We start from the raw sequence: 16,223 nt of genomic DNA, 5'->3' as shown, positions 1-16,223 counted from the left end.
TCTCCACTCTTATTCTTTTTAAATGAAAGGACAGAATATACCCATTTCTCATCTTCCTTTTCTTCTCTTCTCTTCTTCAATCTCGTCTCTATAGCTGTCGCCCGATAATGCTTTGATCCGCCTAGCTTTCTGGGCGCCCTTCAGACTGGTCAGGCAACGACCCTTCCATATGGACCTGCATTACTTGCGACAACAAACAAGTCACCAGATCTTAATCAACTCACCCAAACTGATCTGTTTAGAGAGTAGTAAATTTCACACTTCATCCGTTTAGAGAGATGATTGGGAAGAAATTGTTGAAATATGGTGTGAAAGCTCTCCGTGTTGGGGAAGGATCAGATTTGGCTGTTTCTGCTCTACGGAAATTAGGGTTCCCGGTTGCTCTTGGTGTCGAAAGAGACTTGTTTTTCTCTCTGAAGAGGAAAAGTTTTACTAATTACGGGCTGGATTCAAGGACAATTCTTTCGATTTTGGTTTTTCCAGAGATCTTGATAGGGTATCTGTACCTGCTCTTCTCGTGCTCGAGATTGAACGTGTTTTAAGACCAGGTGGCATTGGATCTGTGCTCATGGATATCACTAGTTCTAATACTGGTGGTCTTATAAAATCGGCTACCCCCATTTCCTCCTTCCTGAAAAGTCCCAATGTCATCCAAGTGTGCAGAATCAATTCCTTTACACTACTCGTATTCAAGAAAAGATTTGAGGGTGCCAACTCCTAGAAAAACTACCAACTCCTTGATGAATGCCTTTCTGTTACGAACAACAAGCCTTTCATGAAATGCTTAGAGCCTATCACCGATGAAAATGCAGTAGGAGCTTATAGAAATATTTCCTATTTATCGAGTTTCATGGATATCTCTTCTATGAACAACTTAATCTACATTGATGTAGGAGCAGGGGAATCCATAAAATCCAAAATTATCAACGACTCTCTATCCTTCTATCCTGCACAGTCTCGAGCCAATAATGTTTACATTGTCGACCATGATACATTTGTCCTCTCTTCCTATGTGAAGAAACCTGGTATTACTTTTGTTTACCACCCAGGCTTGGATGAGAATAAGGTCACTGCCAGTCGTGTTAGAGATTTGACCCCGTTGTCAGATGATGGATTTGATTTTCTTGTGTGGTTTAAAGGCACTGTGACAGCTGGGGATTTTGTGGTTCTAAGGATGAATGCAAGAGGGATAGAACTTTTGTGAAGAAGTCTTGCTCACGCTCCTGGAATTGGGCTGCTATTATTGAAAGCAGCCTGGGCCTTAATAAAGGAGAAGAGAAAAGGGAAGGGAAAGAAGAGAGATCAGGAGAGAGAAGGACAGAGAGAAATGCTAAGGAATCTGATGTACCACTGTTGATCGTGTATCCTGAGGTTGGAGAAGATGAACAGTGTTTTTCTCCCAAATATCCTTATTATAAGGGTAATATGGGGATTAAAAAATATGGTAAATTTGAAGAAGGGGGTCTTTGTCTCACGATCATAGTACAGGGGGGGTTTTGTTGTAAAATAAAGGACAAGGGGGTCTTTGTCACAGACCCCATAGTACAGGGGGTCTTTGTAATTTACCCTTTTTTATGGTGCTATTTGGTTCCATTGGTGTTTTCTCATAAAATGGATCCACATCCCATCATACTAGAAATGATGTGTGAAAAGGAAAACACTAAAAATGACATTTTCTAAGATGGATAGTTTTTTTTTAAATGACAAAATGCTTTTTGTCTACTATGTTTTGAGAAAATGATCTTTTTTTATGGAACTGGAAAGTGCTACACAAGGCACGGGTAGCATGTCTCCAACAATCACTCAAACAAATGAGGTCCAAATCCAAAAAGAAGCTTACAAAGATTAAGAAATAAAGATCCATTGGGAAAGAACTCGCAGCCTTTGCAATCCAAACCACCACTTGATTAGCCTCTCTGCACACTTGCCTATATTGAACTCCATGATCCAACCTAGTCTTCAGATCTTTGCAACATTTGATCTAAACAACATATGCCAATGCATTTTTTGTCGTCCTTTCAAATAAGGGCAATGGTCCCAAACACCATGGTAATTTCTTCAAATTTGATACTCGAATTGCACCCTATTATCTCCCTTTTAATATTCTTAAAACTTAGTGTGCAATTTGGGCATAGTTAGAATGGGTTGAGGACCTTATGGTCAACCCTAATCGAACTTGAGGTTCTGAACACCCCCCCCCCCCTCCCCCAACCCTAACTTTAACCCAACCTAGTTAATCCAGACCCTAACCCAACCTAAAATCATTCAACCCTAACCAAATCAATCCCAACCTTTTCCCAACTTCTTAAAATATTATAAAATGTAATTTTTTACTAAACTTTTATGATCATAGACTGAGCATATTTTTTAAAGGTATTTGATTGTTTGATGCTTTTTACTGATTTTTAGTACAAAGTGAAAAAGAAATATTTCAAATGATTGTAGTCTATTGTTGATACTATATAAAGGAGATACTTCTCTTGCATTTAGTGCAAATCATAAAAGTTAGATTCAATTATAAAATGTTAACTTATATATTTACCTTTTATTTTTACCTTAACAAACCTCCACTTTTTGGTTCTGACCACTCCTCCAAACAAAATAAGTGACCTTCTTAGGAAAATAATCCTACGAGGGAGATAATCCCATCTCAAGGAATCAGACAAGAGGACCCACTCTCTCCTTGATTTTTTTTTTTCTTTTGTATTGTGTGTTGAAGTTCTTACTAAGAATTGCTTAAAGAAGCCTCCACTACGAGTAGTAACATTGGTTGTAAAACATCTAAATATGGTCCACCCATACCAATTTTACAATTTGCGAGTGGTTGCATTATTTTTGCAAAATCCAACATCATGGCATGTATCAAAATTAGGGATATATTTAATAATTTTGCTAAAGCATTTGGACAAACCCCTAATTTCACAAAATCAAGTATTTTGTTTTCAAAGAACATCCACCCTAGAATTGAAAAGATTTTGTCTTAAATTGGCAAGATTCTTCTAGGGAGTAAAAACAATATTTACTTGGGAGCCCCTATCTTTAATAATAAATATTGTATGGAGACTTTTAGTTCTCTAAATGAAAAAGTTAGTAACAAACTTGCTGGATGGAAAAAACTCCCTCTCCCTTGCGGGCAAAGTCACCCTCATCAAAGCATCTACTAGCATAACTCCCAAATATTTGATGAGGGTTGTCAAAATTCCTAAGGGTGTCCTTGATGAATAGATAAAATGCAAAGGAATTTTCTATGGACAAATAATAAGGAAAAAAATCTTCTTCACCTTATCAATTGGAACTATGTTTGCACTCCCAAACACTGGGGTGGGCTTGGTATCAAGAATTTAGAATGGACCAACAAGGCATGCTTGACAAAATTAGGTTGGAAAATCCTAAATGAGAGATAATTTATGGGTGCAAGTTGTGACCAAAAAATATCTAAGCAATAGTGATTTTTGGGATATCAATCCAAAGAAAAGCCACTCATGGGCGTGGAAAGGCATTATTTCTACAAGAGAATTAATTAAAAGAGGAAAGGGTCGACTCATTTGTAATGACTCCTCTACCAGATTTTGGATTGATAGATGGGCCACTGAGGAGCCCATCCAAGAGTTAATAGAGAATAGTCTAATTGGTAATAGAGATCTTAGAGTCAGTGATACAATAGACCATTGGAGGAAAATTTGAAAGGAGCCTCTGATTAGGATCTGGCTATTTTTATTCCTTTGAGTGATCAAGAAGACAAACTCATTTGGAGGCTTAACCCAAAGGGGTAGTTTTAAATCAAGTTTGCCTATATTGAGGCAAGTATCAAGAATGACAATATTTCTAGATCCCTTGGTGGTGTGGGTCCTCATCCTCTCTCATCTACACACAAAGACGGTCTATAAATGTGAATTCCAAGAGTTCTGATCGAGTTACCTTGGTTCATTTTGTTCCAGACCAGTTATTCATTTTCCCCACATGAATCTACTTCAGATTTATGCTATAGAGTGAGTGATTTGCTCGTTCCTCGAAGGTTTCCATTGCCGAATTCACGAGACATTAGGATCCAGCACTGGAACTTGGAAGAAACTACACTTTTCGTGGTTGGTGCTTCAGACTTTTAAAGAGACAAGAACACCCCCTGTTTATTAATTTTCCATTATCCCGAGCAATTCGCAGGAGATGTGCCCTGTTTGTAACATTTGTAAAGCGAAAGTAGTGTTTGTGGGCGGCAGATTGTGTTAGAGGTGTTCATCATCTTCTTTTTCTCTCTCTCCCACTCACAAAGCACCTAAGGCAAAAGTAGTTTGGAGGAGGAAGAAAATGAACAGTATTTTTGTTCTTTCTTCATATATTTTATACAAAATTATCTTATTTTAAAAATTATATTTTTATTGATATTAGGACTCAAAATTTGCCCTTATCAGTTTATTTTTTAAAATAAAAACTTAAAAAAATTGGGCGTCAAATGATTATCCGAATAATCACTTATTTTTAACATAACCACTCCCAAGCATCAAACCTGGCTTAACACCCGCGGCTTCATTTTTGGTCTTATACACTTTTCGTGGACACCGGCCGGTCAGTTCTTCAAAGTTCACTGATAAAACAGTCAAACGGATGAGTTTTGATAGGCTGTATTTCGTTGCTCACTAATAACCATAAGTCATATGTAAACACCATTGCATTGGAACCTTATGTTGATATGTTCAATTTCTCATGCCATCTAGATCTCGATCATGTCTCAATCCAGCGGTTCTAAGGAGAGGAGAACGGAGAATCTGTGCGACAGCCACAAGGGGAACTTTCAACCTCGTCAGGAAGGATTCAGTGATCAGATTCATCAGAAAACTTCCATCCGTACATTGATTACTACAGCATTTTCCGGGCCCGCCTTTTACTTCATGCATGAACAAAAAGTAGAGCAAGAAAATCAAATGAAATCCGAGAATCCAGGGGAAATTGATTTCTCCTCCACAGACAGCAACAGCAGCACAGAACAGCACCGGGAACTGTTTCCCAGCTGGAAGATCGCCGGCATCTGACTGACGTTCATCTGAAACCGAAAGAGCAGTTTCAGGCGTCTCTGCTTCAACCATTCATCATCTGCATTTGCTTACATTTTTCAGTTTTCTTTCTCTGTCCCCTTAATTTCGTCTCTTTCTATCGTTTATCAACACATCTGTGCTTATCTCTGGCACTACAACTTCGTCATACCTTCCACTGGCATTTGGTTTGTGTTTTCTGATTTCTCATTTCCTTTGTTTTATTTTTGGGAAAAAATTTATTTTCTTGGTGACTGAGGAGTTAGAATGCATGCCCCATTATGTGTTGCTAACGTACGCTCTTTATGGTGATACTATTTAAATTACACTCCATTTTGCTACTCAAAAAGAAAAAAAAAGGCGATTTTAGCGAAATATTTAACTTCAACCATCTGGGTGGTGAACTTAGATTATTCAGTAATGGTGCTTCTGCTTCATTATATGTTATGTTCCTCTGTGCTAATGAATTGAGAGTTACTGTTTACCCAGCTTCAATCTGTGGGAGGAGGACTCGCACTTGCTTGCTCACAGCCATGGTGAAGAGGCGTTTGTATCAATCCTGGCATCCAATCGGTGAATATCGTAAGCATCTTAACTCAAGCTCTATCACGAAGTTCATTTGTTATATGATGTGCGGCTCTGGTTCTGGTTTCGTAGCTTTAAGTTCTAATACTGTCTTCATTGCCTGACAATGATAATTTGCTGGGTTACATCTACATGCAGGTCCCAGATTGATAGATGCATGCATGTTGTAAGCACAAAACTTCTTTGATTATCATGGACTTATGATTCAAACATGTTTGAATAGTACCTTGATCTTCCTGACTCTGGCAGAAGAATGAGTTCTGAGTAAAAAATTATTCTTTTTTCTTTTGAAACTAAAATTTTCAGCTTCAAAGAATCAAATGTAGGGGGTGTACTTTTTTTGGATTTTGAGAGGGGGAAGTTGGTCAATGGGATTTTGGTTCCCATTACCAAGAATCCCATGTTATTTTTTCAGATTTATGTGAGGATCATGGAAAGTTTAGTTTCCTGGGTATCACTTGCCAGGTAAATAACTTTCTCACCTAGGGAGAAGTTGCCAACACTTGAATGGGACAAAAATGCCCCTTTTAATAATGGATTTTTATGGCTAAAATGGTCATTATCTTATTTACATGAGAAATTAAAGAACATGGATAAATGCACTAGTAAGTGTTTCCCAAGAAAAACTTACCCAGATAACTGCATTTACCCGGGTAAGTAACTTACCGAAAAGCAAATAGGACCTTAGAGTGAGTTTTTGAGCCCAGAAAAGAATTGACTCCAACAAGTTTTATTAATCCAAACTTAAAAAGTGATTTTACTGATAAGAAAACGTTAAATATGATAATTAGAGTCACAAAATTTATCAAAATTAATTCTCTGAAAGCATGCCAAACATAACCTAAATCACTGACTGTGCCCTGCTTGATATAACCTAGTAAGAACTCACTGCTTGGACTTAAAAAGGCTATTACCAAATATTGGTTTCAGCTATCTGGGGTCTTGGGAGGGGTAGACCAGATATGGTCCAAATCTTTGGCATTTTATTGCACAAAGTGGCTGCTCTCTGACTCAAACTTGCGTTCTGATGCTTGTCAGCCCAGGATTTTACCATTTGATTAATATATTAAGGTATTTGCAAGGAAAACCTTGAGGGTCTCAATTAGTTGACATGGTCGAAGACCAGTTTGAATCTGGGACGATTCTCAATTTTAATATGTCTTTTTTCAAATCTATTTTTGTTTTCAAATTTCAAATGTAAATTCTTAGCAGTGTTTTCAAAACCGGACCGGACCAGATGGTCAGACCGAAAAAACCAGGAATTGGTCACCTCCATTTCACCCCAAAACTGCTTTTTGGCCAAAAAACCATTGATTTGGTCAGTGAACTGCTGACCTGGGCGCCGTCGACCCGGACAATGGTTTTTAGCTGTTTTTTGTTTTCTTTTTTATCAGAATGGGCCATCTGTTCAGACCAGACGGTCGGACCATTCGATCTGGAAACTGGTCCCCAGAACAGTTCCCTGTCCGGTCCAGTTTTAAAATCCTTGATTCTTAGTAATAACTTCTACTCTTTCCAAGATTTAGTTCCCCCAAACCCTATCTACACATCCAGTTCATGAAAAAGTTGTATATCAGTATCATTTTTAGTTCAGGATTATTATATATCAATGTCATTGCTGAAATAGTATGATCTTACAGCTTTTGAAGCATTTTGTCACGGATCATGGAAGACTGTAGAGCATTTAAGAATCCGGGATGGAAGTATAGCAATGCATTTTAAGAATCATGCTTATGAGATAGAAGATACAATCTCTATCAGTAACCTTCGCATACGATCTAGAAGAGCATGCCTTTCTGATTGCACATGCTTCTTGAGGCCTGGTCTAGATGTATGTATACTTCCATCACATTCTGATAAAGCTGCAGATGAAGGAGGTATACACTTGGTATGTTTGTCTCGTATTACTTTTATGCAGCATAGTTTGACCTTTATGATTTTACATGTACTCCATGTTCTACATTCTTAGTGAGCAGAGGATGAATGCTGTGGAGAGGCTTTCTGCAGTATGTAATATCAAAACTTATCCCATAGTTTGCTGAAGCCAATTGTTTCTATATCTCAAGAGTAATGGTTTCAAGTTTTACAATCTGCCTTTTCCAAATATTAACATTTAGATTAGTCTAGTTAATCTTATTGTTTGAAATTTCATTACCGTGTCAGTTTGTATGGTAGTGCTTCCTGGTCATGTTTTCTTGTTTATTTTGTTATGTACTAAAAAATCATAAGATTGATTCAGTCCTTCCTATGGTACTTTGGATTGCTCAAAGAAAATTGAAATCGAATGATTTTTTAATTTCTCAGCTTTCAAACTCTCCTTGTCAAATAAAGCACTAAATTGGATGTGCATGTTTCTAGCACTGTTTTCCACTATCTTTGGCTGGTATTTGAGATATTGTTGCTGTAGACATTACCAATGAATTATATGATCACATTTCTTTCTAGTAGCATCAAGATATTTAAAGATTAACTAAAATATAACTAATAAACTAACATTGTCATTCGGTGCTAGCAACAAGTAGGGAAGTGGCAAAATATTGCAACCAGTCATCTGTCATAACTAAATAGCTAATAAACATAACTGAGTGTTATATTGTTCAATGATGACTAATTAATTCTTATTTTTATTTTCACCTGTGCATTTGTGAATTTTATTTGGATATGGAACATGGTTTACATCTTTCTTTATATGTGCTTGATTTCAATAATGGTTTTGATGCCATAATATTGGTCCAGATGATTAACCCATTGAACAGAGGGTTGGTCTTAGAATGATGTTTAATTTAAAGCAAATATTTTTCTTATGCAGGAACATGTTGATGCTAAGATAAGTTCAATTGAGAGGAAGCCCCATGACTCTGGTTGTGCATGCCGGTTTTATGTAATATGCTATAGAGCCCAAGAACCTCACAGCATGGCAAAGATGACACTTGGGGAAGAAATCAGAGAAGTAAAACTTGAAAATATTGGTATCTTACAAAAACTTCAGAGAAAACCTTCAGAAGATGTCTACTATCGTTGGAGATACTCTGAAGACTGCTCCTTCATGCATAGAGCTATACTACATCGCGGTCAGTTCTCTTCTGATATATCATGGCTACTGGTTGCGTCCATTTGGAAAGGACTTGGGTTTGATGTCAAAACAGTGCAAAATAAAATGGTCTATCAACTTCTTGATAGTGATCATGACATGTGTCCTCCAACTTCCTTGAACAATGTAAAGACCATAAACTTCCAAATTGATAATGAAGTTATGAAGCCCAGTAATATGAACTTTTCCCCTGTGGTTCCTGTAAATACATTTGTTTTAAATGATCCTATGGATGTGGATCTTGTTCATGATATGAAAGAAGATAAGCCTTTTCCATTTTACAATTTCCTGGATTTGCGGCGTTCCAAACGCAGACATGTGCAGCCTGAGCGTTTTGTCAGCCATTGTGATTTTTCAAAGGCAAAGCCTTGTTCATTTAAAGCAGAAACAAGCAAAAAAACCAGATTGAAAGAAGAAGAAATATTGTCCAATATATCGTGTGAAGCTGGTAAAAGTCATTCAGTATGTTCCCACTTTGAGCAGAAGTTTCTGGTGGCCAAAAACATGACAAGGGAGGTCAAGTCAGGCATGTTTAATAGAAAGCAAAGTGGGAAACCACTTGTTGAGAATTACCAGAAGCATAAAACTGCTGCTGCATATAAAAGACCTGTAGAAAACAAGGGCTTGTCAACAGGTGTTTCATGCTTCAAGAAAGTGCCAGAGAGAACAACTGGAGGGGAAAATTCTTCATCAACTAACCATGATGTTTCAATCCCCTGTGCTTTCCCTGGTATTCCTATGCCTGTTACTGTCAAAATTGAACCTGAGCTGTATGAAAGGAACCATCTTTGTAAGAAAACCCATGCTAATCATGTAAAAGAGATATCTAAGATCGTAAGTAGGCATGATAGCAGAAAGCGAAATGATGTACCTGATAAGAGACGTAGGGAGGTTGAAAATAGATGGAAGGCAACGGTCTCACATGGGAAGAAGTTTTGTAAAGCAGCCAGTAGGAGGAAAATATTCTTAAGTACCAGTGAGTACAAAGAAATGATTGAAAGGTGCATGAAGAACATAGAATCTGAGACCAAGAGGGAACACCTGCCTGTTGTTGATCAGTGGGAAGCAATTCAAGCAGTAAATCTTTCAAGCAAGAGGTGGTTCTGTAACTTGACATCTATAACAATTGATCAGGCAGAAGAGCCAGAGCTTAAAGTTATGTGGGAAGAAATGGAGCTTTCAATGGCAACATTTCATTTTCTAGCAGAGAATCAGGTATGCTGCCTTAATTCTTATCAAGTTTCTGAATTCATGACTTATTGGATATTTAGTTGATGCAAGATAAAAATATATTCATTAATGTTTCTGCTGTTTTGTTGTTATCACCTCGTGGCTACTTCTATAAATAAAATTTAATTCAATCTTTATAAAGCAATATTTAGAATGACCCCACTTGTTTGACAGGATTAGCTAACTCTTCATGTTATTTATTTAACCATGTGGAGTTCAACTTGCAAATGCTATTAGATTTATTATTAGGATTCCTCCTTGTCTTGCAACTGTTTCACTCTCTCTCTCTCTCTCTCTCATGCACACACATAGATAAACTCATGTACATAGGCACACACAGACGCACACAAAACACTTGACTTGTTCAAGGAGGGAGTTCTCAATTGATGATATTATCAGGGGATGGAGTGCACTTGTGTGTTCCAACTTCAAAGCTGCAATTCATGAGAGTTGGGCCCTATCAGCACAGCAAAGGGTTAAGTTGAAATTTGATGGTAGTTCACTTGGTAACCCAGGACCATCGGGCATAGGAGGAGTCTAAAGAGATGAAGAAAGAAGATACTTGGCTTTATATTCTGAACCAATAGGTGGGAGATTCACTAAGAACTGAAGCTTTGGCCCTTCTCCAACAGATTGAAGAGGGGGACTCCATGTTGGTAATAGGGTGGATGCAAGCAAATAACTTGGGAATCTGGACCTACAGACAGGTTGTGAAGAAAATCAGGTGTCTAACAAGGGAGATTGGTGTAATCTTTCGATGGGTTAGAAGGTTAGACAATAGTTTAGCTGGCACTTTATCCAAAGAAGGGACTACTAGGGAAGAACTCTGTTGGGCTGCATTATAATAGTGGACTCCTTTGCAGCACCTCTTATTTTGGGTGCTTGACAGTTGTACTTAAATTAATCATTGAATGAAATCTACCATTTCCAATAAAAAAGTAATAAATAAAGATGCTTCAGTGTTCATGCATAGAAGCACATATGCATTCGCTTTTCTACATATTTTTCATTATTTTATTGTGATGCCTTCCTTGCTGAATTATCTTAGCTTAGCTGTACATTAGTTTTCCTGATCCCTGATGAAACGCCTGCTAATTTTTTATTTTTTCTATGAAGAAGAACCAAGGCGTGGACAGGATTTGGTTTTAAAAACAAGATGTTAGTTTAGTATGCAATGTTAAAGCCTTTATTGAGTGCACAAGAAGGCAGATAGTGAGTTGGATATGTTGGCAGAGAACCCAAAACCAGATGGTGTTTCCCAGACCTTCATATCATGAAGGATCAGAGAATATGATCCTTACTTGTCTTAATATACTTTCTACTCTTTTTTATGAACTGATACTTTATGGTTGAAAAATGCCAGGGTTCACATATTGGATTGTCCAGTGAGATTCCAAACTTGAGCAGAGATGGACAATCATGCCAACATGAATATAAGATGGATGAACAAATTGGGATTATATGTCAATTGTGTGGCTTTGTGAGCACTGAAATAAGAGATATATCACCTCCCTTTGTAAGTCAACTTTGTGATAAAAAATCCCAATGTATTTTACTTATTATAATTGATAATTCAAAGTTCCCTTACAGTGATCCCTTAAAGTACATCTTTATTGGTTGTACGTGCAGGGAAATGGAATGGGGCCTAACAAGATCCGATGGATCTTCTAGCAAATTGCCAATTTATTTCTCTGCATTTTTTTTCTTGAGTGTTGCAATATCTTAAATGGCACTCCAAAAATTAGTATTAGAATTATATGCTTTGGTAAACTGTTGCAAGGGTTTCCTTGTTGGGGCCATCAAACTGTGGCCTCTTCCCAAAACTTGTCAATTGTACTCATGCAGACATAGTGACCAGTGTATATCTTGATATTTATCTTTGATTAAATTGTGGTTTTAATTTTCGTTTACTTTTTCAAAATTTCTTGTAGTTGCAAAGAACAGGTTGGATCACGAGCAAGGAGCTGCACAATGGAGACAAATCAGGGACAACACTGACCAAACATGGCAACCTGGATCTTTTCCAAACTACTGTTTCTTCTAGGAACATATCATTTTCAGAAAGGAATGATAATGTCTGGGCCTTGATACCAGACCTCAAAATGAAATTACATTTCCACCAAAAGAAAGGATTTGAATTTCTGTGGAGAAATATTGCAGGATCTTTAATACCGGCAGATATGCAACCCACATTAAGAAGAACAGGTGGTTGCATAATCTCTCATTCACCAGGGGCTGGAAAAACCCTGCTCATAATATCATTCCTTGAAAGCTATCTGAAGTTGTTCCCTGGAAAAAAGCCTTTGATCCTTGCTCCAAAGACCACTCTGTACACCTGGTGTAAAGAGTTTAAGAAGTGGGATGTATCATTTCCAGTTCACCAGATCCATGTTCGGCGGAACTACATAAATGAGATCCGTAGTCAGCGATGCAGAGAATCTGTTGGTGGTCGTAGAGCTAACCAGGTGGTGATGCATGCAATTGATTGCCTGGAGAAAATACAAAAATGGCATGAACATCCAAGTATTCTTCTCATGGGTTACACTTCATTTCTCTCCTTGACCCGAGAAGACTCAAAGCATGAATACAGGAGATGCATGGGTAGAATCTTAAGAGAAAGTCCAGGAATTCTTATCCTTGACGAAGGGCATAACCCAAGAAACACCGGATCAAGATTAAGGAAATCATTGATGAGAGTGAACACTGGCTTGAGAATTTTACTTTCTGGGACATTGTTCCAGAATAATTTTGTGGAATACTTCAACACCCTCTGCTTGGCAAGACCAAGTTTTATTTCTGAGGTATTAGAGGAGTTTGATTCAAAATTTAAAAATCGTAAAGGGAAGAAGAATGTAAGTTCTTTGGAAGAGAGCAAAGCAAGAAGCATGTTCATAGAGAATATTGCAAAGAAAATCAACTCAAGAGTGGCAGAGGTTAGGAAACATGGTCTTGATATGTTGATGAGCATTACAAAAGGGTTTATTGATGTCTATGAAGGTGGGAAATTGGATGGGCTTCCTGATTTGCAAACTTATACTTTGTCATTGAAACCAACATCCATACAACAAAAGATTCTATCTAAGCTACAGGATTACAAGGATTCATGCAGGGGAAATCCTCTAGAACTGGACCTATTGATCACACTGGGGTCGATACACCCTTGGTTGATAAAAACTGTAGCAGGTGCAGGTAAATACTTAAGTTCGGAGGAACTAGAAAATCTTGCAGAAAATAGGGTTGACGTGAACAAAGGTCCAAAGTTGAGATTTGTGGTGAGCCTTGTGCATGGGTGCAGTAGCAAGAGGGAGAAGGTTTTGGTTTTCTGTCATAATATTGCACCCATTAATTTTCTTGTGGAGATATTTGAGAGGTTTTTTGGGTGGAAGGCAGGTGAACAGGTTTTGGTCCTTAAAGGTGATCAAGAGTTATTTGAACGTGCAAGAGTGATGGATCAGTTCGAAGAACCAGGTGGGGCCTCAAGGCTACTCCTTGCTTCTATTACAGCTTGTGCCGAAGGAATTAGTTTAACTGCTGCTTCACGTGTTGTTTTGTTGGATTCGGAGTGGAACCCTTCGAAGACAAAGCAGGCTATTGCAAGGGCATTTAGGCCTGGTCAGGAACGCGTAGTTTATGTTTATCAACTCTTGGCATCAGGGACTTGGGAAGAAGAGAAATATGGAAAAACCATATATAAAGAGTGGGTCTCAAGTATGATTTTCAATGGGGCCCTTGTAGAGGATCCTTCTTGCAGACAAACCCAGAACATTGATGATGACGTTCTGAGGCAAATAGTGGAGGATGATGCCAAATTATTCCACCAGATAACAAAACATGAGAAACTTTTCAATGCATTTGTCAGCAGTACTTGAGCTTCACCGACTTCTGCAAAGAAATCCATCTTTTTGTTTTTGGTCTATATTTGTACAGATCACCTGTACTTAATCGTTTATGAAGAAGGTAGGAGATGAAGGAGCATCAACTATGAAAATATGTAAAATAACTTTTCTTTTTGTTGTCTATCCATGTAAGGAAATCAGTGTTAAGGAGGAAAATTACTGAACTCTTAGAAAACTTTGGTGGATAAGAGAACTCTAATCGACTGCAAAATGAAGGATCTTGGTGGATTTGAACCACCATCCTCTTGAGATAAACATTCTTCATTTCCCAAGCACTCTACCAATTTGACCCAAAGACCTCATTTCATCCATTGAGTTGGTTATCGTTTAATGTTAAATGAGTACAGTAGTATTTAAGCCAACAGTGCTAAGCACACTGAATATGATTGTATTCACTATGTTGTTAATGTTATGGAAAAGTACCGACAGACTCGATGCAGATTTCTGATTTCCACAGAGCTATAAACATTCAAAATGTCAACAATTCACATTCTATGCACTTGACATCAATTCCGATCTGACACCTACCCCAATACTATTTTAGGCCTATAAATTTTGACCCTGGACTCAACCTTCATTCTCCCTTAATGGTGTGACTGAATGAAAAGCCACTTGAAGTGAAAGTTGACATTGACATCGCACATAAAAGTGAAGGGTGATACATGGATTTTACAATATATCTAAATTCTAAAGTAATCAGAAATTCAGAATGATGGTTAAAACAAATCAAATGATGCATAACTGAAAAGTCACATTTGCCTCCCAATGACTTCTCATTGCACGCTGAGATAAGCATGTGAGGCGCTTTTGGGGTGCCTTCTGTGGGGGGCAGATGTCAACTCCATAACTGAAGTTCAGTGACCAATATACTTGCATATAATGTTTGACGATAAAGACACTACCTGAATAGATCCACTTGAAGTATTTTCTGTTTAGGAGTCAAAACCACCTGGAGTACGGTACCATGTATCAAGTCTAAATTAAAGTCAGCAGTAAGCCATCGTTGGTTAAGACTTCAAATATTGAACCTCTCTTTACACAGAGACCGTAATCGGTGGAGATGGCTTTCTAAAGACATCACTGAGATACCTTCTTCAAGTGTATAACTCACAATGTTATTCATGAAATCCATTCCCTTAAGCCCGTCCCATTATGGGGATGAACCAGCTTCAGGGCCTTATTTTAGGTGGAAGGTGAAATGGACATCTTGAAAACATTTCCAATTACAGAGAAACCGGGAGAAGCCATAAAAATTACAAGCTAATTTTGTATCTTCTAGATAGAAAATCCAGGAGAAGTGTTGTTGCATGGAATGGGCCGAGGGCAATAATGTAAATTCATTTCAGAGATGAGGGCTGGCTAATGAGGCTAAGTGAGGGCTGCTAGAGCTGAGTGCCTGTAAGTCTGGCCTATAGAGAAAGAAGCACGTCAGAGGTCCCGGGCGTGATCTTAGAGGCGGAGACTCTAACGGTCAAGTTAGCAAAGGCATAGTGAAGAGGGCGGATGAGACCTAAGTAAGGTAGCTCAGACGAGGTCACCAGAAAGCTAGAGAGCTGGGAGCAATAAATGCCAAGATGTCTTACCTCATTGTGATGCCACTCATTTATATTTGAACCTGCCTAGAGTTAGTTACGAGTGGATAGCTAGGATGCCGCATGTGCGCGCTCCATTGGGCCTGCCATGTGGCACCTACATCATTTGCCCCCTACTCTCAAGGCCGTGGTAGAGGTTTGTGTGGTGACCTCGGCTTTGGCTGAAGAGAGTGTATCATCCTTGCTGGGAGGTGCTAAGTGGCTTGTAATGGCGAGGACCTCAGCTTCGGCTTTGGCTTGGCTAGGGAGAACTTTGTCTTTAAGCGCGGAGGCATCGACTTTGACTTTGGAGACATTGGAGATAGCCTGGCTCAGAAGTGGGGAGATGTTGACCTCGGCTTTAGAGGGCTTCTCTTGTCTTGGTGGCAGCTGCTTTTATGGGTATGCCTTGATTAGGGCTTTGGCTATGTCAGGGAGAGCCTTATTTCAAGGGCGTGGAGGTGTCAACCTCAGTCCCTGAGGGCTTCCCTTAGTTGTTTTGATGACAACTACTTCTTGGGTTCTGCCTCTTGGGAGAGGTTGTGGAGGACCGGGTGTGCGAAGGCATTGACCTCGGCTTTTGAGAGCTCGGTACTGTGTTGGATACGGGTCTGAGGGATACGTGCCCCCCCATTCGTGTGCTTCACAGGTGTGCTGATGTGTTTACGCATGAGCCAGGTGTTAGCCTCGATTGGTAGTTTTTGTATGAAGTATGGGTGATGAATGGGCATGTCGTGGCTGTCCACGAGATAGGTGTTGCCGTCAACAAGTTGGGGTCGTACAAGAGATGGGTGTCGACACCGGGTGCTAACCGTGCATGCTA

At 38.7% G+C, this 16,223-nt stretch overlaps 2 protein-coding genes across 8 annotated transcripts; both read left to right on the top strand.

Moving 5' to 3' along the window:
* Positions 1–278: 278 nt before the first annotated feature.
* LOC148802265 (uncharacterized) lies at positions 279–1,204 on the top strand. The gene is made up of 3 exons (XM_088897856.1): positions 279–403; positions 484–593; positions 894–1,204. The coding sequence occupies exons 1-3, from the start codon at positions 279–281 to the stop codon at positions 1,202–1,204; spliced, it is 546 nt and encodes a 181-aa protein (XP_088753982.1).
* A 2,756-nt stretch (positions 1,205–3,960) lies between these two features.
* Positions 3,961–14,277, top strand: LOC104607713 (SNF2 domain-containing protein CLASSY 1-like). 7 transcript variants are annotated; one of them, XM_088899390.1, is made up of 7 exons: positions 4,573–5,215; positions 5,517–5,609; positions 5,751–5,778; positions 7,253–7,500; positions 8,422–9,918; positions 11,297–11,449; positions 11,865–14,277. In XM_088899390.1, exons 3-7 carry the CDS (start codon positions 5,766–5,768, stop codon positions 13,800–13,802), a joined length of 3,849 nt encoding a protein of 1,282 aa, XP_088755516.1. In that variant the 5' UTR covers positions 4,573–5,215; positions 5,517–5,609; positions 5,751–5,765; the 3' UTR covers positions 13,803–14,277. The 7 variants fall into 7 exon arrangements, with proteins under 7 accessions (XP_088755513.1, XP_088755516.1, XP_088755514.1 ...); XM_088899387.1 differs by lacking the exon at positions 5,751–5,778 and adding an exon at positions 3,961–4,085 and having other exon boundaries at positions 4,713–5,609; XM_088899388.1 differs by lacking the exon at positions 5,751–5,778.
* Positions 14,278–16,223: the final 1,946 nt, after the last annotated feature.

The sequence above is a fragment of the Nelumbo nucifera genome, chromosome 2, assembly GCF_055504915.1.
Source record: "Nelumbo nucifera cultivar China Antique chromosome 2, China Antique-T2T, whole genome shotgun sequence".
Lineage (NCBI taxonomy): Eukaryota > Viridiplantae > Streptophyta > Magnoliopsida > Proteales > Nelumbonaceae > Nelumbo > Nelumbo nucifera.
The sequence above is the reverse complement of the archived record's forward strand: the minus strand, read 5'-3'. Positions and strand labels throughout refer to the sequence as shown.

Bases quoted from the DNA above. Each gene is read 5' to 3' on its own strand.
- LOC104607713 (XM_088899387.1), top strand. From the start codon at position 5,333: ATGGTGATACTATTTAAATTACACTCCATTTTGCTACTCAAAAAGAAA. The intron at 7,501-8,421 runs GTATGTTTGTCT...TTTCTTATGCAG, and splicing joins ATGAAGGAGGTATACACTTG to GAACATGTTGATGCTAAGAT. The intron at 9,919-11,296 runs GTATGCTGCCTT...GAAAAATGCCAG, and splicing joins ATTTTCTAGCAGAGAATCAG to GGTTCACATATTGGATTGTC.
- LOC148802265 (XM_088897856.1), top strand. From the start codon at position 279: ATGATTGGGAAGAAATTGTTGAAATATGGTGTGAAAGCTCTCCGTGTT. The intron at 404-483 runs GTTTTTCTCTCT...TGGTTTTTCCAG, and splicing joins CTTGGTGTCGAAAGAGACTT to AGATCTTGATAGGGTATCTG. The intron at 594-893 runs GTGGTCTTATAA...ACATTGATGTAG, and splicing joins TATCACTAGTTCTAATACTG to GAGCAGGGGAATCCATAAAA.